We start from the raw sequence: 25,246 nt of genomic DNA, 5'->3' as shown, positions 1-25,246 counted from the left end.
CATCACATCAGCATCCTTGATGAAATAACATAATTCTACAGTATCATTAAAACTGCTCCCCTCGTTACTCATAGTCCAATTTCCCACAGTTTTGCGAGCTATGGATCAGCAGGCGGCGGAAAAGGAGAGCTTTTCATTTAATTAGCAAGAGTGTGCTGCGTGTACCTGCATGAAGAGGTTCGATTTGACTTTTGAGACTGTTGACTCACCAGTGCCATCCGCTGGGGGAACAGCGGCCCAGCAGGACCACTGCAGCGCGACTTTCAAGCCAAGCCTTGGCTGTCCGTGTTTACTGATCAATCAAATGGAAGGGCATGGGCTTTCTTCACGTTTGCTTCCTTTTTTCTCTTTTAGACAGGAGACAGAGAGCAGGAGGATGAATAAGTCTGTGTCTTTATGTCTTCAGTGTTGGGAGAACGGCATCATCCTGTGCAGAGAGCTGGCCGACCAATACGAGTCTTACTACGACTACAGGAACCTGAGCAAGATGCGGGTGAGTGGTCCACGACAGACGGGATTTAGAGGCGGACGAAGCTTTGTTAGCTGAAGGCTTCCCATGTGATGATGTCATTTAGGAAAACTAGGAGCAAAATAAGTACTTTTATTCATATTGTTCACCTACTAATTCATTTATCATGCTTTTTGTATATATGATGCATCAAACCCCTTATTTGTTGCACACAGTCTTTTTGTATTTATTATTTTCATTTATTTCCTTTTCCAGATGATGGAAGCCTCTCTTTACGACAAGATCATGGACCAGCAAAGACTAGAACCAGAATTCTTCCGAGTGGGCTTCTATGGGAAGAAGTTTCCTTTCTTCTTACGGGTAAAAAAAAAAAAAAATCTCTCCTTGTCATATTTGTTTTCATCATTACCTTTTTGGAGTGGAGTAATACTTTCAACCTCTCCAAAGAAGAAAGCGACCTAGTGGAAGAATGAACTTTTCTTATACAAGACTGCTCCAGTGTAAGGTGACATTGAGCAACCCTCATTCAATGCCATTTAGTGATGTAACAAGCCCCGTCCTTTGTGCAGTTTGCGCCTGGAAGCTGCAGTGGAAATGTGCAACCGCTAGATGTCAAGCTTACCCCACGCTGCGCACTGCTCCCCCCCTCCCCTCTGCAGAACAAGGAGTTTGTGTGCCGCGGCCACGACTACGAGAGGCTGGAGGCTTTCCAGCAGCGGATGCTCAACGAGTTCCCCCACGCCATCGCCATGCAGCACGTCAACCAGCCGGACCAGACCATATACCAGGCGGACGCGCAGTGTATCCTTTCTGCAGACTTGTGGGGGCGGGCGTGCAAAAGCAGCCCACGGGCGTGAAGAGCAGACACGGTGACACGTACGGAAACGAGTAAGCAAAACATGACAACAGCGCAGGACGGATACACGTGTTCACACGCGGAGGCGCGTCTGTTAAAATCAACGCAGTTACCCGCAATGAGGCTACGCGCTATCCTTCTTCTGCTCGCAATCTCTTTCTTGTCATTATCAAAGGCTTGTTCACAAGAACGAAACAACACACACACACACACACACACACACACAAACACACAAACACACTGTTCTGAATATTACGTGCGGCACATTTAATCTCATAGAAGAAAGCACTGCCAAACACGCAGTAGATGCATTTCCTTACCCTCTAAAGGCTGCAATTTAAAAAGCTTTTTTTCTATAAGAGACGCTCTAAAATGATAGAAATGTTGGTACCAAAGTCATTGGTGTGCCTCAGTTATTTCATTGTGTGAAATAAGCTTAAGAGCAGCAGCGGGTGCATCAAGGACGAAGATGTTTTTTTTTTCTCTGCAGTTTTACGGATATAAAAATATTACACTTACTTAGTTACAGTTCACACTGTCGTAAAAAACAATCAAGCATATGGCATTGTTCATTAAAAAAGGAATTCAACATTATAGATCTTAGTAAGGATTAATGCTTAATGATGATTCATTCTCGTATTTGTTAATAATTGTGAAAGAATTCATAACAAATTTGACATAAACATCTTTTTAAAAGTGGTTCACATAAGCCATTTATTGCAATAATACTCATTTTAGTTTTGCGATTGGATGTTCTGGAACAAATGTGGAGCAGTCTTGGAACAAACCAGCCATACGCTCACTGCAATATTGACACATTTGAACATTGACACACATGATCGAAACAGAATTCCCAACAGACCTCAGCACAGTTGCATAGAGACTGAAAGAGTGCCAAATGTTTATTTTTCTGAATATTCATGATGGGAGAAGTAAATTGTGACTAAGAAATTACTCATGTGCCTGCCTTAATGTCCTGTGAGACTCTCACACCTTTTTGGCATGCTTTTCGGCCCCCGATTCTGAAAACAAGTTCCCAATTCTCCAGCTATTCTCTGCATCTCTAATTCCGCTCTATAATATGGGAGCGTTTTTTTAATAATTCACACTGATGTATGTGACAACTGTTGGCCTATATAGAGGGAGAAGGAGAGAAAAGACTTGGTGGCATCGTGACACGGTGACTCTAGAGAGCGACACTACAAGAAAGCTGTAACGGATGCATGTGGTGTGTTTGCTTGTATGTGCTTCCCTTACGGGAAAGGACAGGAATGATCTGAATGAATTAGGACACCGCTGTGTTATAATCAATAGAGTCTCGGATGAGATCACCCGCCCATCTGTACACGCTTGTTGCAAACACTGATGCGTATGAATGCATGTGCTTTAGCCTCCACCTCATATTGGTCTGGTCATGTTGCTCGTTAGTGCACAGGTTGATTGTGAGCCAGAGCTGCGCAGAAAAAAAGGCCCTGCTCCTCTGTTTTCCGGACTGTTGTTTATTTTGCATTTCATATTCCTCGGTTCAGTTCTTCTTTACTTTAGACTGGGTGCACTAATTGTGTACGAGCAAACAAGACCTCTGTTTGCACTTATTGGTTGTTACAAAACAGAAGAACTTGGAGCTTCTGGTCTCCTTTTTGGGGTGGTTGGTTTGCAGGCTTTGTGGTATTGTAAAGCATCCTTAGTTTTGATCCAGGTATTGTTATATTGGATGATTTGGCCCACAATAATACGGATGTATTATTGCAGGGTGTTGTTTCCATGTGGATGCAGATAAAAGGGTGTGTGACTAATGAAACAATGTATCGCAGGAGAGATGTACTATCTCAAATACACCATCTTAATCCCCCTGTACATCCCTGAATGTGTGTGTGTGTGTGTGTGTGTGTGTGTGTGTGTGTGTGTGCGTCCTCTGTGACCCTATCTGCAATCTCACATGTTCTTTCTGGTCACTGAAGAATCCTTGTGAGTTTTAGTCTTCAGTGCTTTCCCCTGTCTCTCCCTGGTACTCTCCTTAACTTCCGGTGCTTCCAGACCTGCAGATCTATGCTGTAACCCCCATCCCAGAGAGCCAGGATGTGCTCCAGAGAGACGGAGTGCCCGACAACATCAAAAGCTTCTACAAGTTCAATCACATCTTGAGGTTCAGATACGACCGGCCCTTTCACAAGGGCACCAAAGACAAGGAGAATGAATTCAAGGTAAGGAGCGGGAGAAAGGGGTTGAATTTACAAGAAAGATATGACGATGATGATGATGATGATGAACACACAAAGCACAAAAAGTAGACACAAATGCACACCACACCACATACCCGTGGAGTAGCTGCACAATAAGCAGCTACCAAAAAATAAAGTGTTTTCTTTATTTAGAATGATACTTTTACGATCATAAGCATTTTTTTTCAGCAAACCGAAATGAAACGGGTTCATTTCCCACCTTCGCCATCTTGTTCATCGATCATTGGCTTCTTTAGATAATGATTGTTTGGCCCTGCTGCCATGCTTGAGCGTGTGCATTACGCATGTTTTATTCATCACGTGTCCAGTAGCTCTGATTATACTCAGGTACCAGCCAGAATGCCCGAGTCAGTCACACATGCGAACCCGGAGAGCTGCACTCAAAACATGCATGCACACACCGGCAAAGACCCTGATATTAGGCTCATAAATATTCAGTATTAATGCACACACGCACCATGCAGCTATCTCATCCCAGTTGCATCAAAGCTATTTGGTCAAATTGAATTACGATATCGCATTTCCATCAGGGCTGGATATCGCTGGCCCTCAGGTGTGAATAACATTTATGACAGACGTTTGCATGCTGAGAAGAGTGTGTAGCAGCCAGTCTGGTGTGAGCAGCCAAGATAAAGTAGAAAAGAGGATGGAGTTTCAGAAATTCAAACATTTTTTCTCAAATAAAAGAAAAATGTTTCCAAAAAAGGTCAAGGCTTTTCAACTTCCCGCTCTTAACCTATAATACATGTTTTTGGCTCCTTTTTTCAAAAGAGGTTCAGGTAGGTTTTTCGGCCTTAAAAAGCAAAAAATCTATTAAGGGCAGCCGGGTTGTGTGGTGTGTCGGAAGGCCCCTCGACAGGTACACTGAAGACACACAATCGATGCTGCGTGTCAGCAGTCATCTGCTCTACTCGAGTGTCCTTGAGCAAAACACTGGGTTCTAAGCTACACTTAAAATAGGTTAGTTTTGTGCCAGTTAGCGACGGGCAGCATGCTAACATGCTAAAATAACAGTGGGGAAAAAGCTGCTTACCCAGCATGTTAGCATACTGGTTTTAGCATTTAGCTCTGCTGTTTTTCCTAATTCGTCCCCACCGAGATTCATAGTTTTGTTCCTGTTCAGAGTCAAAGCCAAGTCTTGACGTTGGATACAGTTGCTCGACAAAATGGAGGAAATTAAGCTTGAGAAAGAAAGTGGAACACAATTATGATTGATATCAAATTGTTTTAGGACAAATGATTTATGAGGCAAACTTTGAAATGTCAGTAAATAGAATAAAACAATTTTTTTTTTAAATCCATTTTCAGTTCTTTGTGTCTCGTATATGAAAACCCTTTAAACAAAAATAGTGTGAACATCATTGCAGGTGCTCCCCTATAGCATGAATATGTTATGTTAATAGCCTGCGGTGACTGCTGGAGTCTTTATGGTTTACCTGCTGTCAGAATAACCTTGTGGGACGGCGGTATATTGACGAGCACGCTGGCTGTCACGGTAAGTGGTGAAACATAAATGATGAAATGAGATATAAGACATGACATCTGACCTGCTCCTTCATGTGGGTGTTTGCCAGCAGCACTCTACATGTTTCCCCCCCATGTATAAGTAATTAAGTTTAGTGATGTCGGCTGGAGATGGAATGCATCAGGCACAAGTAACTTTTTTTTTTTTTTTTTAAGTGTGTTAAGCAATCAGCCAATACGTTGTGTGTTATAATGCAGAGCCTGTGGGTGGAGAGGACAACCCTGACTCTTGTCCAGAGTCTCCCCGGCATCTCCCGCTGGTTTGAAGTGGATAAGCGAGAGCTGGTGAGTGTGACCACCACTGATGTACCAGCGAAGATAGGGCACACACACACACACACACACACACACACACACACACACACACACACACACACCCATGCCAGCCATTACCCAAGTATTGATTTGAGTCATTTCATTAAACAATATTAATGACCTGTGTCTTGACTTTGGGGCTATTGGACACATTTTATTTCCTACATTGAATAGATTAGATGTTGTGCTAAAAAATATTGATTGTCGTTCGTTTTTTAAATACATTTTTGTATCAGGTCATTTTACCAATATTTTTTTCCACTATCGTATTTGGCCCAAGTCAATTGCCACACGTAAATCCCCTCAAAAGCTTTCTGTCTGGGATCTTCTCTTAGAGATCTCTGATATGTGTCCAGAATATGCAAAACAAAGTATCCCTGTTGGTCGAAGCACGTAATGTACATAATGGATTGTGCAACCAGTGTTATTCTACGGCCCTTATGCAGTGCAGCAGCATTCATAATACAGTGCTGGCAAAAGCTGCAAGGGGATTAAGCTTTGTCTGCCACAGAAGAAGAAGAACGGGGGAAAAAATGCAGGATAAGGCGAAAGATATATTTTTACGTATACATGATTAAATGCAAAATTGACTGAGCACTAAATACTGTTTTCAATAATACAGTGTGTGCCTCACACTCAAATCTGTTAGGATTTAGGTCATTAACAATAGTTCAAATTGCTTCGTGAACAATTTTGCAGGTGGTGATGAATATTGATAAATATGGAAAATTAGGAGTTTTATGCCCTGCAACTTTACTCTTTTTGTCCAGTCCGACTGCAATTGTCAGTGTCGACGTCAACAGCACTTTTTAGTTAAATGTAAAAACAAGTCCACAGGGCGCAACTGGCTCTGCACCAAATTTAGACAGACAGACAAAGATAGCAATTAGTTTGGGAACAAAGTACAGCATTTGGCAGCTAAGTATATGATTTTGTAAATGAATTTAAATGTTGCCACATACCAGCTGGATTTAATAAATAAGCAACTGTCAGCAAACAAGTTGACAACTTAAGAGATTTTATGTCAATTTTTTTTCTAGTTGGTTTTTCCACTGCCCCAAATGGGACATGAACATGTGTTAATGTGGTAATTTTGCATTTCAATAATATTTCCACGATTTTAGCTTCCTCTTTAAAGGGTGCATAATAATCCTGCACCGGCGCCCAGAAACCCCCAGGCCACAGCAAAGCAGATCCAAATTACAAATGCTTTTACACATAAATGTGTTCACCATGTGGACACTAGTGAACTCCCTTTAGAGCTACAGAAAAAAAAAACTTAACCCCTTCCGGGTTTCATATTTTAAATATGACATCCCTCTTCCCAGGTGGAGGTAAGCCCGCTGGAGAATGCCATCGAGGTGATTGAGAACAAGAACCTACAACTGCGCACCTTGATCACCCAGTGTCAGAGCCGGCAGATGCAGAACATCAACCCCCTCACCATGTGCCTCAACGGGGTCATTGACGCCGCCGTCAATGGAGGGCTGGCCCGCTACCAAGAGGTACGCAGTGACGGATGGAGGACAAGGTCTGCTGGGTTTTGAGAAGTTAGGAGCGATGACATATGGCTTAATGATCCATGAAGGTGGGTTTTAGAGGAAAAGAGACGCCTGGACAGAGAGGGGTGGATGAACAGATGGATGGGTGGATACATGAAGTGGGGAAATGAGATCGATAGGTAACGTAGGGATGGCTGGATGGATGGGCGGGGGGTGTTGGCTGATGGATGGGGGGAGGAAGAAGAGGGGTCAGGTCAGAAAATGGCAGATTGAGGAGTGAAAGGAAGGAGTGTAGTGAAATGAATGGCTAATAATGAGATGGGAGTGTTTATGCAGCTGCTATATTCTATGCTGAAATGGTGACAGGCCAACACACTACAGAAGAAATGGTCAATCACATTGACAAACATTTGCATCTACTGCCTCTCCAACAGCTCTGTCAAAAGCTTGGCAGTAGATAACAGCAGGGAGACTGTACAATTTCACAACCAGAAGGAGCTGGATTGAAGGAAAAAGGCTTCTAAAAATGTTTTCCACCCTCAACGAACTGAGTGGACTCAGAGACATGCTCGTGTCGCATAGCAACCGCCCTTTCCACTGGAAGCCTGTTTGTGAGCGTTCATTTTTGTGCATGAATGTGTGTGGGCCTCTGTGTATTTGTGAGTGTATCTCGGGTGCGTGCACAGGAGTGCCCCTCTGTGTGGAAGTAGCCTATTAAGGTCCGCAGGAAACCCGACTGAGCCCCAATGTTTGCTCAAGTGCTTTCCACTTTCGCCGACATTATTTTATTAGAAAAATGATCAGATGTTTCCATGATTATTGGCGCTCCAACACAGCTATGCAGCGGCCCTTTACCTCCATGCACTGTTGACAGCATCGTGCATTTATTTCTATGCGTGTAATTGCATAAGTGCCTATTTCTCTAGGTAAAGATTTGTATTTTAACCAACAAAAAAAACAACACATATTTCAATTATTGAGCTGGACAGGGAGCTGTCCACCAGCTTCGACGGTTGTTTTTTTGCATGCGGCGACTTGCCCCGTGAATCAATTAATTTCCCTGCGTAATGGCGATTGACAGCAGCAGAGGTTCGCTCGGCCGCAAAGGAAAGATAAATTGTCATTATTAATATCCGGATGTATTGCTTTCGTTTAAGTTGACACCCTCGAGGGGGAATGCCGTCTAATTTATCCCCTCCCCGCGTCCCCTTAGCGTTCCATTTGTAATTGGACTTTTCTAATGATTAACTGAGCTACTCCGTGGCCAACGCTCACTCCCTGCAGTCCGACAAAAAATGTCCATCATTTGTGGGAAGGGTTATTGATTTTTATTTTTTATTTTGCTGCCTTTTGCAAAAAGTCCTTGGCTGGAGTTTCCCTCCTTGCTTGTGAAATCGCCGCTTGTAAAGAGCGTAACATTCATGCAATGAAATCATTCTCATTGATTTTCAATCTATGTCTCACGCTCTAATAAAAGAGTAACGTGCTATCATGAACAGTGCATACTGATATGAGCTATCTTGATAAGATGGCCATCTGAGGAGGATTGTCTGGAATCCGAATTTGCCTCGTTTTTTTCTTCTTCTTAGCATTCACTCAACAAGCCGTAGCCAGCTTGCATTTATTGAAAGGCGCCTAGGTTTGTGTGTGACACATTTGAAGCAGCATCGAGCATCTCGTCTCATCTGCATTCGTCTCTTTGGAGATAAACTGCTGTGTCCTTGGGAGAGGAACCATGCTGATCTTTTTTTTTTTTTTTTTTTTTTTTTTAGCAAACTTGCCCTTTACCGCCTCCTCCCTATTTCTTTTCTGTCGGTTTCCCTCTGTGGCAGATTCAAAATCAGATTGTGAGACTGGGTCTCTCTCGTCCTCTCTCCTCTTTGCGCCCTCTGATGCAGATTGAAAAGGATTTAACATAATCTGTTGACACTGAGTGTTTGTGAACAACGGGGAACTGGAGTTTAATGAATAGGTCCCACAAAAAAAAAAAAAAACTGATCATCCAAAGCGGACAAGTCCTTTTCGCATCTTATCCGTTTCTCCTCAACGTTGCCTTTTTTTGAAGATAATGTCTGGAAAAAACACTTGAAAAATCACTCTGAATCCCCTAATCAAGACGTTTCTCAAGAGGCGCGATCTTTAGCAGGAAGTAGTTACACGGATGCACGCTTTTAAAATTTGAGACCAATATTGCGCCTGAAATCAAAGTAAAATCAATCCCTTTGATCCGAGCATTAGGCTGAAACGTCTCTATTTTTAGCCACCGCATGCTTTTATTCTGCTTCCCAAACCAAATTTAGAAACGACAACACAGAAAGCCAGACAGGTGCATTGCACCCCGTTTGACCCCAGTGCTCTAGATATTGGTTCAGTTTGTTGGTGAATGTTTTTTCATGGATTCAACAGAAATGTGTGGACACTAATTCACTGTGTCAGGCCAGCGGGGGATTCAGGTAACACACGGAACGCCAAAGCGTCGGCTCCCGGCGTGTGCATAACAGATGTTCTGCATTTTGTCTCCGCTCAGGCTTTCTTCGCAAAGGACTACATTATGAATCACCCCGAGGATGGCGAGAAGATCGGCCGACTGAGGGAACTCATGTTTGAACAGGTCCGTGTGAAAAGATTGGCGGGTTAAGTTAAGGGCAGTGTGCGCTCAAAATGTGTTTTCAGTGTAAAAGGAAATGCATTCAAAGAAGAGCATGAACAACGGGGGTCAGGAATAGGCCGCTTTATAATGGTCTTGACTCAAGGTCCCTTTTTCTCAATATGCAAAAAAGAACTGTAGTTCTCAAGAACTGGAGCACATAAACTGGGCATTTACATGTGATGGAAAAAAACAAAAACACATGGTTATATCGGCCAGTAATTATCCTTAACACTTTAGTTTATAATAATTATAATCCTTTTACTCTTTTTTAATTTTTTTTAAGAATTGTCAACAAAATTTGAGATAATAAGAGAAACATTTTCTTGTAACTACACCAGGTGAGACCATCTTGGCTCGGAACTCGGAGTTTTTATTTTGAAAACGTCGTAAATCATTGGATAAATTACGGCCAAACGGAAACTCAATTCGCAATTAAATGTGTTCAGTGGAAAGTATTCCACTGAATTTTACAATTTGCATGCTAATTTTAAAAAGCCCGCCTGCAACAAATGAGCCAAATATTTAGCAATTTCCACAGATGACTTGCAGATGTGGTGGGAGGAATAAAAGTTCTGTTTATCCCTCAGCTTTGTTGCTTGTAATATCCAGAGATGTTAATCAGTGTCGTTTCGCAGGCACACATCCTGGAGTACGGCCTCGCCGTGCACGAGAAGTTTGTCCCACAGGACATGAGACCTCTCCACAAGAAGTTAGTGGACCAGTTCCATCTGATGAAATCCAGCCTTGGCATACAGGTGAGCCAGAAAACACACTTGAGCACATCTCTAACAATCCCGCTTGCATTAAATTTCCCTTTGGGTTTCTGCTGTGTTTAAACCCTTTAGCCCCCCTGAGTACAGAGACACTCCTCATCAAACGTCCTTCTTCTGGCTTTTGTGTACTTTACGGACAAACCTCATGCTGGCATTTAATCATGTGCACTGCCTCTTCTCCAATTTGAAAAAACGAACAAAAAAAAAACAGGAGTTTCCGGCTTATGTGCGTGCAAGCCCAGTGCACTTCACCAACGGGAGCCCGCGGACCTGCAGGAACTCTGTGCCCAACATCATCAGCCCGGACGGGGGCAGAGGGGTAGCGAGGCGAAGGTGAGGACCTCTTTTTGTCTTCTTTTATTTTCTGTAGCTGTGTCTCAAAGTCGCTCGGCTGCTTCCTTGTAGCCTGCAGCCTTGGCGGTAGACCTGGGCTGCGTCCTCCAAAAGCCGCGTAGGCTGAACCGAAGAGAAGCTTCTCCTTGGGAGCATGATATATTTCAGGCTGAGAGAAGAACTTGAAGAACACCACTAAATGTAGAGTTAGTTTATAATCACACAACAAAACAAAAGGAGCAAAGCGAGTTCACTTTCTTTGTGTAGTTTTTCTGTAACGTGATATTTCAGGTTCATAACTTCACTAATAACTACGGGCGGATGCGGGCAGACGAGCTGCCGTTAACAGTGCAGCGGCTCCCGCTAACGTGAGCTGCTCCTCGTGTATTTGCTATAAATGTGTGTTGGTACATTGATGTTTATAAGAACAGTACATGGACCCACGGGGGGGTTCAGGTGAGTCTGGGGCAACGTCACGTAACTTTAGCGATTTCATGAACTAAGATGTGATGTTATATTTCATAACATTTCTATCTGTAGATATTCGAGTGAATTCTATTAATGTTACTTAACGTTACATTTAATCACCCGCCTCCTTCCTAAATAAATTCAATTATTGTCGGACCGCACTGCATGCTGGGATATGCTGGGCCGCAAAGGATAGATCAGACATGTCCTCCAAATCAGCTCCTGGAGGGCTGCGTCCCTCGGCCGTGTTCGGAGGAACCGACCGATTTGGACAGGCGAGTCGCAGCGGGAGTGACGTTTGCGGTCGAGGAAAGAGTCCTTCAGGATGCAGCCTAGCGACTTTGAGACCCAGCCAGTGTTTTATTGAAGACATGTCCCTGACTTTCTTTACTTTGTCCTAGAAATAAAAAGTTTTAAGTTTCCATGCTGCACTTTGTGTGTCCCCATTTCACCTGCTGGAACACCACTCTGTGCCTTTTGCTCTTTTCCTTTCTATTCTGTACCCGCGTGGCTCCACCTGGGCTTACAATGAGTGGGGGCTGCCCACACATACCAATGTGTGTGTGTGTGTGTGAGATCTTGATGTGTTCAGTGACCCTGCCACTCTGTCTACCTTCTTCCTCCAAAAGTCTGCTCCCAGGGGGCAAAGCCACACATGCGCACGCACACATCACCGCCGTCTCTCCCGGTGGCATTTCACGTTTATCTCATCGAGTTTTGATTTCTTTTTTCGCTCTCTGTTTAGCAACACAAAAAACAGTTGCGTATTTTGGTGAGGGCTTCTGTTTTAAACTTCCCTTCGTGCTTCTAACCTTTCTTTTATACTCTTATGCTTGATGGAATGCTGTGATTGCTGCATCGATTATCTTCTTGAGCTCTGACATTTTCTGTCCCCGTTTGTCTTTTTCACCCCCCTGCCTGCCTTCTCGTTCGGCTTTTCGCGGCTGAATTTCTGGTGAGTGAAACGCCTGAAAAGCTAATCAAACAAAATACCAAAACCTATGTCGCTTTTATTGAAAGCCGCCATAACAATAGTCTCTGTCCCCATCAGCCTCCCCAGCTACCCTGCGGTGAACCGCTACTCCTCGTCCTCTCTGTCGTCTCAGGCGTCCAACGAAGTCAGCAACATCACAGGGCAGTCAGAGAGTTCGGATGAGGTCTTCAACATGCAGGTGATCTCCCTCTCTCTCTCTTTCATTCACACACCTTACATCCTCTAATGCCCAGCACAAAGGTTCTTACTGTAAGAAGTTCGAGTCCATATCCCAACGTTTGCCTCCCCCCCTCCCCCCTGCTCTCTCCGCGGGTTTCAACACTTTTTAAAAATCTCACTCTGTTCAACCCTCATTTCTCTTCTCCTCTGACCTTTCCTTTCTATCATCCTCTGCTCGCTCGTTCAGAGCTTTGTAGAGCCCAGCAAATGGCTCCCATTATGTAAAAAGGACCCAGTGCTCTGTGGGGTCCGTCCAGGCAGCTTGCTGGAGTTTGGCAGTAATCTAAACTGGATTTGGCGCATTCAGAGGAGCTGCTGACAACTCCTGGCAAGCAGTCTGGACGCACCTGGCAGGCCTCAAACGACGGGGACACAAACACAAGGGGAAAAATCCTGTTGTAAGGGGATCTGACTGAACCTATTTCAATGTTACTTTTGAACACAGCTTTCATTTTATCTATGAAGTGCAGGTCACTGTGACGGTGATCTTACAGACATGTATCAGTGCAGAATGCTTTGTCACAGAGTACATCTAGCTTTTAACCCCCATGCTTCTAAAATAAAAAATAAATTTGAAGGTGTCCAAGGCAGACCGCTTGTACACAGATGATAACGTCAGTTTTGTCTTGATATACGATCTATACAACTCATGTTTCTACAATAAATGAGTAGCTCTGTCTATAATACAGTTAATCACACTTCCGCATAAATATAACCATACATATTCATAAGTAAGTCCATTACAAATCATAACCCATTTTATAATGACTCATGATCGTAATACTTCATAGGTGCTGATATATTCTTTCTACTCAAAGCCAAAATGCCCACTTATGACTCACAACTAGCATGTAATGTAATGTGCTGATACCTCAGGAATGTAATTACTTAACTTACAGCACCCACTGCCCACTAATCACACTATAAAACATTCTAACACTGATGGTAATGCATTATTAAATGATTATAATGTATTACAGCTGTGGGAATTATTATTCCTTGCAAAAATGTCATTGAGTCATCAGCAATTGTAATAGTATAATGATACATAACCTTAAATTTTATAATGCAATGTTTTATAATGTGTTAGGCATATTGCAATTAATAATTCTAAATATGCATGCTTGCAACTATAATTCTACAGCTCTAAAAGAACATCAGAAACCAAAGTATGTTGATGATGCATTGTAGACGTCACACAAAGTGCTGCGTACCTGAATCACCAGCAGCCCATTACCTTTGTTCCCGTTGCATCTTGTTGAGTTTTGTTGCTAAGAATACTCCGCACACAACCCCCCTAAATCCACCATGTGTGTCTTTAATGGACTTTGATGAACACACATTTACACAGCGCCCCTTCTATCCTTCAAACTACCACGAGCACATTAGACCCAATGCGGACGTTGACCCATTAACACACACTCAAACACTCTTCAACCCTCTATACGTACTGAGGCCCAGTCACCCCAACCTTAAAGAAAACCATTATATACAATGTTCATCAAGTTAAACATCAAATATCTGTTTGCACCTCTAGAAAAAGAAAAAAAATGACATTCATAATGAATGAAAGATGAACGTCTCATAATGCTCTGGTCCATGTTAGTTATGTTCTTGCCGTGTTCTGTTGTCCCTTACTACAGCCCAGTCCGTCTACCTCAAGCCTCAGCTCCAACCATTCTGCCTCGCCCAATGTCACCAGCTCGGCCCCTTCCAGTGCCAGAGGTGAGACGGGCACTCACTTCACAACGTTATTCGCTGTGTTAGCTGACATCCCACCCCAGGGTGACTCGCTCCACGTGAGAGGAAGACAGAGGTTCAGCCGGACACACAGGACGTGTGGACCGAACCTTTGACATCTCAGTGACACAATGTTTCTCTCAAACCGCGGCAGCGCCGGAGAGAGGAAGGCAATCGCCAATTTAGGAGCCCTGCAGGCCTCCTCTGCAGAGTGTGAATGTCGAACGCACCCCCTGTCCGCCCTCTTGTCTCGCTGTGTTCAAATGTGCCAGCCGTGCTTCTGCCTGATCCACATTATAAAAAGCGAGGATATACGGAGACGTTTATGGAAGCTTATGCACTCCCCTTTGGCAGGCTGCTGGCAGCGTGGCAGCGGCCTTGTAAAAGTGGCCTCGGTCTTCCCATAAAGCCCGCAGGAGAATCATTGCTTGTGTGGTCTTATCTGAATGGGAGCCCGCGATGGGGATCTCATGCTCGTATGATAGCCCTGCAAGTGCTATCGCATTCGCTAATGGATCTAGATCCATACCGTGGCTAACACCAGATGAGGGGAAGTGCTGTGACAATGGTGCCAGAGAGTACTTTGCATGTGTGTGTGTGTCAGTGTAGGATTTTGTGTTATTTCTCTCGCTGTGCGCGTTTCTGTGTCAAGTTTTATCAATTGTGTGTCCGTCTGTTGTAATTGTTCATTCTAACTGAGGTGGTAAGGAAGTGAGGCGTGTGTGTGTGTGTGTGTAGAGGGGGGAGCGGGGGGGTAGAAAGGGCAGATCATTTATCATGTCGTAGAGCTAGTGAGGCTTAAAGAATGGTCGCGAGGCTTGGAGAAAGAAAGAGGGATTGGCCTTTCCTGATTGCCCGTATTCGTGGGTAATAGTCGAACACCTTGCTGCTATCCTGTCCCTTATGTGTTGCACGTGCTCTTGCATGTGTGCGTGTCTGTGCGAGAGAGAGAGAGAGAGAGCGAGAGAGAAGCCGCTCTAACGTCTCATACTGTCCATACCAGGTTCCCCCCAGATGGCAGAGAAACACAAGCATTCCAGAGAAAATGCCTGTCTGTCTCCACGAGACCGACCGGTCAGCGCCATCTTCCCCAACCCCATGGACCCTGCGCAGGTTAACACACACACATCCACCTACACACACACACATCAACGTATGGGTGGCATGACCAGAAGGAATGGCACTTTATATCCATTAAGGCTGGTGTTCCAGTAAAGAATGATTGTCTAGTCGAATAAAGTGCAATACAACTGTCCCCCATAGGTTAAAACAGATGGATGTTCGCATGTAACGAAAAGGTGGATAAAAAATCGTTCGCTTTTGCCCTTTGAGTGACCAAATAATGAGGAAAGATGTTTACTTTTATGAGGAAAGTTTTAAAAAATGTGCTTTTTTTGTCGCATTTATACTTGCTCATTAGCATAGCCAACATCCCAATATGTCATTTTAGGGAACCGCTATCTGTTCATGCTGCAGTGTCATTTTCAATCCACAATGATCTGCATTGGAAAATATCTTTAATAAACCGTTGCTTGAACATAACCGTGTAAGGGGTGGAGGTTAACCATGAATCCCGAGGTGCGTTTTGGTAACATCCAGTCACCGAGCCAGAGATGGTATTCATTAGAGGTTTAAGATCACATTGTTAAGGAAACTAATAATACATTTAGCAGTGATGTTGCTGTATTTTATTCCCAACTGCAGCGCCGAAGTGTTTTAAATTCCCCACAGCTCCTCTGTTCCATAGCAACGGCAGACAAGGCTCATGTGCTTTGTAGTTCTGAGAGCTGTCTTGGATTTTATATAAAGTAACGCTGAGCGTATAATGACAAGAAGGGTTTGAAAATGGGAATGCAGGATGGGGAAAACTCTTCCTATTCCACTCTATACTCGCTGGGCAATTTTTTTTTTCTGAGGATAGTAATAGAATAGAATAAACTCTTTATGTTTTCTCTCTCTTTCGGCTCTTACAGATGGTTGTGTCTTCTTTAATGAAGCACCACCCAGTTTCCAGATGTGTGATTTGGAATAGGACATAATCCATGTCCGTTTTGACACATTGATCTTTATTGGCAGCCGCCCGTATGCATGCAGAAGTCAAGGTCATCTTTGTATCGGACGGTAGCTGAGGATTGGCAGATTTATGAAAGCAGCAGTCCTGCTTTGCCTTATTTTCAGTAAAAGAAAAATCCAAACAAACAATAATCAAGCAAGATCAGACAAGAGCAACATGATATTTCAGTGGGTTCTCTCGCTAAAGGACGCCATGTGACAAAATCACTCACACACACACACACACAGACTTTCCACGGCGACAAAGCCACTGTAACAAAAAATATATTGCGTTTGTTTTTCAAGGCCCTCCATCTCTGCAGCGGTGCTCGCACAGTTCACCTGTTTTTTCTCTGCCTCTTTGTGTTAAATCAAAAGAATCGTTTTAAGTCTACAGATAAGTAGATGGCAGGAGACCAGGCAATTATTTCCAGCCCGAGAGCAGTGCAAGACTGGCTATTAGCCGCTAATGGAACAATTATTATGAGATGCATTGATCACTTCTAACATTTACTGTAATTAGAAAAAAGCAACCTGATCTATATGTGTTTTTTTGAGGGCAGAGGGGGGGGGGGGTGCTCATCACGTCCACCAGTATGACGCCCCAGTTAAATAATAAAGGTCATTACGTATTCAGCTCTGTGCCTCCCTCTGTCTGCTCTATTCAATTTGTGAGGGGAGAAGATTTCCCACCTTGATGTTTATTCTACCCGTTCAATATTCAATTACTCCCTTCCACTTTGAAGCTGGAATTGACTTACGTTATCTCAAATACACTGTCTCCCGCTGTGCGTGTTTGACAGTCATTTGGACTATTTCTTCTGTGTGCAGAGAGCTCCCCCTCATCAGATAGGTGACGCCACTTTGCCAAGGAGTGACCCCAACCTGTCGGCGCCAGACAAAGGTAAAACGCCGCGCGTTTAGCGCAGTCCACTACGTCCTTCCTCTCAGCAACCCTCGACATACACACTCACCTCGCAGGGAATCCGCTCCAGCGGAATAATAGTGCCGAAGTCAGGCATTTATTTATTGTTTTTCCGCGGCGACCGTGCGTGCTGCGTCAGTGACGGGCATCTCCGCTAATACTCACCGACGCCATCGCCACGTACAGGCGTGGTCGTCCGTCCGTACACACATACACACACACACACACAGACACACGCGTGTGCTCGTACCGGGCTCCATTTTCCCTTCGACTCCTTTTAGCTTTTCATCCTCCCTAATCCTAAAAGAGTAATTAAAATTGGCAGATGCTATTCATGCAAAGCTGATGGGTGTGTGTGACATTCATATGTATGAATTCATATCTATCAGTCAAGCTCCCGTGGTCGTCATTTTGTTCGGCCTAGCCAAGCAGAGATGCATTTTTATTTTCTGGGAAAAGATATCTCTCTGAATTTAGACTGAAAAAAAAAAAAAAAAACTAAAGTTTGATAGCTTTTCTCTGAACTTTGACAAAAACGTAGAAACAAAGCGCGCATGTGAAATGCATTTCCTTCCACCAGTGTTTCTCAACGAACCTTCGTGTAATAATTAGCAAAGATCGCGGAAGAAACACCTTGAAATAAAGAGCGAAGTGTGGATACAAAGGCTTCCTTGTGACTCGCACACCTTTCCATGTGATCTGTGAAATAATGCAGTGAGAAATAGCTGAACTGCCGCAGTGTGGTGACGTGACACCTTTGCCCATGTGACAATGACGAAAGGTGCTAGGGTTTACACACAGCCTGTGATCGTGTGTGCGTGTTCTTCGCCACATCTGCTGCCTCTACCCTTAAATCTTAAGACCAGTTACCAAATTTAGCGCTGTAAAACTACGAGGCTTCTTAGACTCATAGTCTGAAGGGAAATGACCTGAACAAACGCTGTGACATTTAATTTTTACAGAAATGCCTTCACTTGATGTAGCTCCTAGATTTAAAGAGGCTGCTTTAGTTTGATTGAATGTCAGCCATAAATCTGTAGAATAGAACCATTTGATATTTCTACCAGAACAAGAGGCGTTGGTTCAATGATGTATTTTACACTTGATTCCTGTTGATATGAAATCTATATTCGGGAAAACCTATTAACCTGCTTTCACACCAAGTGTGGAATAGCAACAGAATACGGCCGTTATTTTTCCCTTTTCTATTACTTTGCTCCATTTGATGCATTTGGTAAAAAACAATTGTTGTAAGTATCCTCTCCAAAATATCCATTGAGCAGAGGTTTGTTTTGCTGCTTGAGTACAGAAGCACATTTATGTAATAAAAAAATCTACTGACTGAAAAGCAGAAGAAAGTCCAGGCTAGAAGCAATTTAAAATTTAAAAAGCACACCCTAGAATTCCACAAAGACTAAAATAATTAATACGTTTTATTTTTTTTATTTGTTTGTTGAAGTAAATCAAAGTAGGATATCAAAATTGAGCTCTGCTCTCCTAGCGCTGTAGCGCCTGCTTTGACAATCAGAGTTCGTTTCAGCTTAATCTGAAATGCGCTGACATTGCATGTCCAATGGAGGCCTCGCGGTGTCAGGAGGCCGAAATAATGACACCACTAGTCTCGCTGAATAGGTCACACTCTCTGAAGTCCCAGGTTTAAAAGAGTGCTCCTGTTGGGATTCTGCAAGAGTTTATGCCCCCCATATTGTTAATTGAACCTAAATGTCGAATGCAAAGAAAAGGAGAAATACAGAATCAGTCCGGAAAAGTAACGTTTGGGAGAAGACGGTGTGTTTGTGAGCCACCGTTTCAAAAAGAAGCTGAAGATTTCAAGAATTTTCCCATAATGCACTTCATCCTGAACTCAATCTTGGCACATAAACACCTGCACGTTTGGTGTCAAAACAGTGCTACTGTGGTTTGTTTTCCCTGATCGTACCCTCCATCTGAATGTCGTCTTGTGTGATCATTTGAGTGACTCAATGTTTCTGTGTACTGTAAAGTGCGACCCACACCCAGTAGCTGGAGCCTAGACAGTGTCAAAGAGGGCGCCCCGTCCTTCTCTGACTCTTTTGGCAAAATGCTCTGCCCACCTGTACCTCCTAGGCCACTGTACTCAGGTAAAGTTGCTCATCGAGACGAATTCTCCGATTAAAAGAATGATACTAATTTTCTTCATTCGCACTTTTGACACCTGGGTCTTTTCCTCAAATCTTCCTCCGCTGTTCCCATCTGAGGCTCTCGGCCACTGTTTCCTGGCTTTCTGCTCCTAACAGCACACCCGTAACACGATGGTAGCGCCACTTGCTTCACTAACTGGCTTTGATGCTTTCTGGTTCAACTGACAACATGCCTGAACATCTCTGTGGAATTTTCAAATTCCAGTCAATTCCCGGGATTCTTTTTTTTGTTACATTTCAAAGTCTGCATTCCCCACCGTCAACTCGCGCTGTATTTTAGTTGTTTACCTATTTACAGATTCAACAGATTTGACTCATACAATCAGTGCTTTCAGATATATTGCACTGGCCAGCACTTTTAATAAGCACAGTCTGTATCCTCCTCAAACACACACACACACACACACACAGACAACCCCACGCACAAACACACTTCTGCCCTCGTCGCATGGAGTGAAAACAGCTGTTTGATGTAGAAACGGCTTGAGGCAGCCTAAAGGACCTGCAGAACATCAGATGCTTCAAGCCAAGCTCGCGCCAGGCCTTCTCAGCTCCCTGTGTGTATGTTTGCATGACATACACGCTGTGTCATCACGGAAAACAGCTCCCTAATTTGATTTTTCCCTCTTTTATCTCTCACTCTCTCTCTGGTTGTCAGCAGGCTCCTCGGCTAAGAACATGAGGTCGCAGTCTCCTGTCTCCGCGTCCAGGTCGCCACAAAAGGTCGGTTGTGTCCGTGTCACTCTCTTCCTCTGTCCGCTTACTCTTTCAGGCAGTTTTTTTTATTGTTCCTCCTTCTTTCCCTGAGATTGCCTGACCTTGCTTTGTGACCGCCTCGGGGCCTTTTGAGCCTCGCCGGCCAGCCCCGGGGTCTTTATCCTGGTCTTTGTCAACCTGAGGCCTGGGAGCTTTGCATTACTGTTCATTGAGGCTACTAACCGCCCGTGTGCTGCTGATTTTGGAGCTTTTTTACGACACGGCTGTCCCGAATAGGACCCAAAACGCTACTGGCTGGAGGGCACTCATCGTGTTGGCTAAATGTCCACCGGGTAGGAAGCGACTGTTTGCCACAATGTTTAATTCTGGCTCCGAGAGAAGGTCACCTCCTGGCTTGCTTGCCAGAAATATGCATAACCAGATGGATTTATTCAACTTCACTTTGTGTTCTTGTCAGTGAATTTAAATTTCAAAGACCGAACCCTATTTGTTAAGGGTGTTTTTTTCTCATCAGCTATGAGAGCCTGCATGCTCTGCACTGAGTGTTCCCTCTCGCATCTCTCAACTGAGATGTGTTGAAACAAGTTGCTAATACGCCTGACCTCGAGTGTTTTCACGTTTTATCTGCAGTTAAACTGATGACTCTCTCTTTGTCTCCAAGCTCTGATTTGTTGTTAATGAGTCTCTTCGTAGTTGAGGCCAGACAGCAGAAGCAGAGGAGGTCCAGGAAAGGTTAACTAAGCACTGAGTGAGCTTTTAATGAGGGGTAAAAAGTTGTTTTGATACTCAGTTGAACCGAAGCTGGTCTCCCGCTTACTTTTGTGTTTCTTTGTGGGTGTTGTCACGTGCTACTGTGCAAAGCTCCACCCCCCCCCCCCTTTTGTGTGACAACTGGTGCGTGTGAACGCCGTTGCTCGCGCTTGTTCTTCTGCTCTATGTGTTAGGCGAGAAGCGAGAGTCTGCGAAGTGTGAGTGACAGCTTGGCAGTCGGCATCCTCTGTCGATCACAGCGGTGCGTGCGGTTAGGTGCGCACACATCAGCACCAATTACTGTGTGTGTGTGTTTGTGTGTGTGTCTGATGTCTGATGGAAGGGGACCCGGCGTGAAGTGCCTCGCTGGTCATAGTGTGAGACGGGTCCTCTGTGGGCCTTCAGCAGGCCCTATTATCTGGTACACACGACCCCCACACACACACACATCCACACATCAGTTAGTGCAGCCTTGCAGCTCATTACCAGACGCCAAACCCCAGGACAGGGTGTGGAACTGGGTGTGGACCTGCAGGAAACCCATGGTGCCAGTCTGACAGGGCTGCACCTCCTCATCTGCAGGGTTACAAATGATATTCAGCAGTAGCCTCTCTCTGGAGAACTGGGTCAGGGGTTTAAACGGCTTGTCAGCACTATATTAAATACACAGATTTCACATCGCGGTCGCTCCCAGATGTGGGAAAAAAATTTGCCCAGTCGCGCATGATAAATGGATGCCTCTCTTAGCGCATGCCCTCCGAAGCATGAGCAGTACAGCCTTACGGATCAATTGTATACTCCACTAGACCCAATTAATTTCTAGCAGATATAATGGCTGCATGGTGTAATTGCGTAGAAAAACATTGTTGATGAGTGATCGGATTTTTCAGGGAGGGGTGCGGCATATTGTGTTTTTCCCGTCTCGGTGCACGGGGCCGGTTGATGGAGTGTAAAAACCTGGCCCTCTCAATCTGTTCACTCACTCTCCTTTTTTTAAAAGCACTAATCGCTGCTGTGGGGCTGTGTCAGCACACATGTTGGGGACAGCCGAATAGGGGACGCATACAATATGGTGACATGCTTTCCTTCATTTTTGAAATAATGCCGAAATTATTTTTTTCTCTTTTCACCGACGTTAAACTAGTTTTTGCCGTTTTTCTTGTGAAATGCCGCATGCGAACTAAAAAGTCTTCAAAGTCGTAACAAGGTTTCCGTAGGTCAACCTGCGGAAGGATGATAAGGATCAATCGTAACCCTGTCATTTTGACTAGTATGCCAATATCAAATATTTGGACTGTTGACACCTTGGGTTTTCACACCGTGTACTCATTATTTCTCACTATTTGTTTCGTCATTCAAAAATTAATTCCGGAGTAAAAGACAAGATAATTGTTATTTGCATCCCTAATTTGCCGTTTCCAGAATACAGAGAAAGGCAACCAATTACTGTGACGAAGCTGGAAACCGATCACGTTTGACATTAATTACAAAAACAATATTTTCAGGGTCTGTTAGGATGCCACAGTTAATTGATGATGAAAATGTGTGTTGTTAAGGCTAATCCATTAATCGAACAGTTTTAGCTTCTTGAAAGGGCAAGAAGTCAAAACATTTGTTAACCACATCTCTGTAAAATGAAGACATGCAGTTTTGAAATGAAGATTTCACACACTTCTCACTCCTCCTCTCCCTGTAGACCTCGGTGCCACCTTTCACGCCGTCACCCACCGAGTGCCAGTCCACCAGCCTGGTCTCCAACTCCCCCGTCCTCTCCGGCAGCTACAGCAGCGGCATCTCGTCCCTCAGCCGCTGCAGCGTGTCGGAGGCTTCGGGCACTGAGCTGCCTGGAGGTGACCACTCGTCCTACCCGCTGCCCCCCCCCGCCACCATGCCGAACTCTGTCTCGAGCAGCTCGGACGAGCCAATACGCAGGGAGAATAAGACCCCTCCCCCCTACAGCGTGTACGAGAGGAACAACCCCCGCAGGCCCGTGCCGCTGCCCCACAGTCTCTCCATCCCGCCGCAGGCGGACCCCCCGGCGCTGCCGCCCAAGCCTCACCAGCTCCGCACTGGCAGCATGAAGCTGGACGGAACCTCTGACCCCCGAGTCCCCAGACCAAGACCTCTGCCCAGGAAGGTGTCCCAGCTATAGGTGCTGGTTCAGGTCCAGGTCTGGAGAAGAAACACACTGGCGTATTTTGCACTTTTCTACTAGGCACTCAATGTTTTTTTTTTGTGATCTTCAGTTTGGCATTCCTGACTTACACTCCAATAAAAGACGCTGGCCTATAGATTAACAGGCGGTCCAAAAAAATAAGAAAGAAAAAAACAGTCAAATATTGAGCGGTTCTTTTGGTATTTACTAGAGGGCATTGCATTGACATTGACTTGGTCATTCTGCACTTTTAGCTCTAGTATAAATAGTCACCACGGTCAGTCGCAACATATGTTTACCAGAACACTCTAGACAAAACGCAGTTTTGATAGATGTAAGAATTTCAAATATTTGTATATTGGTATATATGAACATTGTTCTTGCCTTAAGTATTGGAAACAGAGTCTTTTATCCGTGAGTCTTGCGAGTGTTTCTTTTTTTAAATGACTCCGTTCATTTGTGTACTATACGGCTTGAAAAGGTGCTAGAGGCCTCGAGTATGCGTTTCAGTGAAGTGTCGTAGAAACAGGTGTGTTCCGGTAGTCATATCCACACAAGCAATGGTACGCAAATATTGAACCTGCTAACAAAAATGTACTACCATTAAATCTAGGAGAAAAATGCTGTTTTTCTGCCAGACGCAAAAAAGGTCTTTGATTTTGCCGTGATTCAAATAGTTTGGGAACGATGCTGTACTTCATACAGTAATGGGAGTATTTTAACTCCTCATTATTTAACTCTTCACATGTAAATCTGAAAACGAGAGAGGTTTTTAGTGGGAAGTTGCCATCGAACCACGTTACTGCCGTTCTCTCAAGAATCTAAACTTCAGCCTTTCACACTTTTCACACGCACACATAAACAGCCCACATTAACAATAAAATCATGAGGCTGGACCAAACACGGCGGCAAAACAAACGAAACGTTTGCCTTTTAATCATTGACATTTAGATGAACACACCCTATCCCTGCATGATGTATGTAACAACAGATCTTTAGGGGGTGTACCAAGTATTTTGCCAAAGGAAAGTACAATGTGCTGTACAGAAACTTTTGTTTATCTGTCGAAGAAATTGTTTTGATTTCACTGGTGAATTCAGCCAACCAAAATGGTATTTAATTTGAGATCAGCACAAACAAGACATTATCATCTGTATTAGACCATTATCATTTTTATGAACTCTCTATTTGAAAAAGAAGTACGTTTTGCTCTTCGCAGCAACCTTAAAACACACAAGGACTGACCCTCTATTGAAGAAATATTTACAAACTAATCATTGTCAAATATTTGTACAGTTGAGATTTACTTTGTTGATTTAAAAAGTTGGAGGTGGTTGACTGCACTATAAATAGTTGCATAGTTCAACCACGTGCATTGGTGCAGTGCAGTAAGTTTTCTGTGGCAGGCACATTTCACATTCTTTTGTAAAATAGGGGACATTTTGACTTAAAATATTCATCTTTCGTAAATTCTGTACACCAATTTTTTTTGTCTTTTCTTGCAGGATGGGGGTTTATCTTTGATATTGATTATGTTTCATTTTTGATTGTTAAATTACTTTTTGAAATTTATTGTGAATTTATCAAATTTTTAGATTAAATATTCACATTAATCAGTACTTGTGTAACTGTAAATTATATGATGAGATTAATGTAAGTATGCCAAATATAAAGTTTGTGTATTACAATGAATGTAAATATCATGTTTTTAACAAAATGTAGCTATAACAATTTACAGCTTGAATGTAATGTTGAAGCAGCAAATCATTATTATAAATGTTCAAACTTTTATGGTTTTGTGAGTGCAGAAAAACTAAGGCCATGCATAATGACACCTTAACACATTTACAAGTTCAATAAACTGCCCTATGTAATACAAATGGACCGAGTGTCTTTGTTGTGAGGTCTTGGAGATTGGTGACGTGGAATGTGTGTTCTTTGTTTATGGGGAATTGAGGTTCCACCTTCACGAACGCTCTCCCAGCACTGCAGACATCATAAGAGATGAATCATAATCAACTGAAATGGCCGTCGTGGCTCACGTCCTTCTCTGGAAGGAAGCAGAAGTGATTTAGGGAAAAGCGACTTGCAATTGTTGGCGGGAACCATTTGCAATGCAAATCTATCACCATTTGAAAGCACTGTTAGTTAATGGAAAAAAGGGGGGGGTTATACATAAAATGTTAAATTTCACCATTCCAACTTGCTACGGTTGAATACTGATGGTTCTCTGCTCCGGTGGAATTGATTGACTCTTTGTTTGGATTTCCGAGAGAAGAACTAAAAGGGTTTGACTGTGTACTATACGTCCATGAGATCGACCCATTCATCAATAGGCGCCATTTGGAGCAGAGCCCCACCTGCTGGCAGCACAAAAAGGT

General features: G+C 43.7%; 1 protein-coding gene across 13 annotated transcripts in view; it reads left to right on the top strand.

Annotated features, from left to right (window-relative positions):
* dock4b (dedicator of cytokinesis 4b) overlaps positions 1-24,745 on the top strand; it is an 88,977-nt gene extending 64,232 nt beyond the window's left edge. For 2 of the 13 annotated variants that reach the window (XM_078101776.1, XM_078101774.1), the window contains 16 exons: positions 407-493; positions 725-829; positions 1,129-1,270; positions 3,363-3,529; positions 5,291-5,377; positions 6,736-6,912; positions 9,437-9,520; positions 10,195-10,314; positions 10,544-10,665; positions 12,194-12,305; positions 13,990-14,071; positions 15,090-15,199; positions 16,970-17,042; positions 19,067-19,183; positions 19,905-19,966; positions 22,407-24,745. In XM_078101776.1, coding sequence (XP_077957902.1) covers positions 407-493; positions 725-829; positions 1,129-1,270; positions 3,363-3,529; positions 5,291-5,377; positions 6,736-6,912; positions 9,437-9,520; positions 10,195-10,314; positions 10,544-10,665; positions 12,194-12,305; positions 13,990-14,071; positions 15,090-15,199; positions 16,970-17,042; positions 19,067-19,183; positions 19,905-19,966; positions 22,407-22,862 — 2,103 coding nt within the window. In that variant the 3' untranslated portion in view covers positions 22,863-24,745. Of the gene's footprint in view, positions 1-406; positions 494-724; positions 830-1,128; positions 1,271-3,362; positions 3,530-5,290; positions 5,378-6,735; positions 6,913-9,436; positions 9,521-10,194; positions 10,315-10,543; positions 10,666-12,184; positions 12,306-13,989; positions 14,072-15,089; positions 15,200-16,969; positions 17,043-19,066; positions 19,184-19,901; positions 19,967-22,406 lie in introns of all 13 variants that reach the window. The other 11 variants (XM_078101775.1, XM_040173121.2, XM_040173124.2 and 8 more) reach the window with 7 other exon arrangements.
* Positions 24,746-25,246: the final 501 nt, after the last annotated feature.

Source organism: Gasterosteus aculeatus, chromosome 4 (assembly GCF_964276395.1).
Source record: "Gasterosteus aculeatus chromosome 4, fGasAcu3.hap1.1, whole genome shotgun sequence".
NCBI classification, from domain to species: Eukaryota; Metazoa; Chordata; class Actinopteri; order Perciformes; family Gasterosteidae; genus Gasterosteus; species Gasterosteus aculeatus.
The sequence above is the reverse complement of the archived record's forward strand: the minus strand, read 5'-3'. Positions and strand labels throughout refer to the sequence as shown.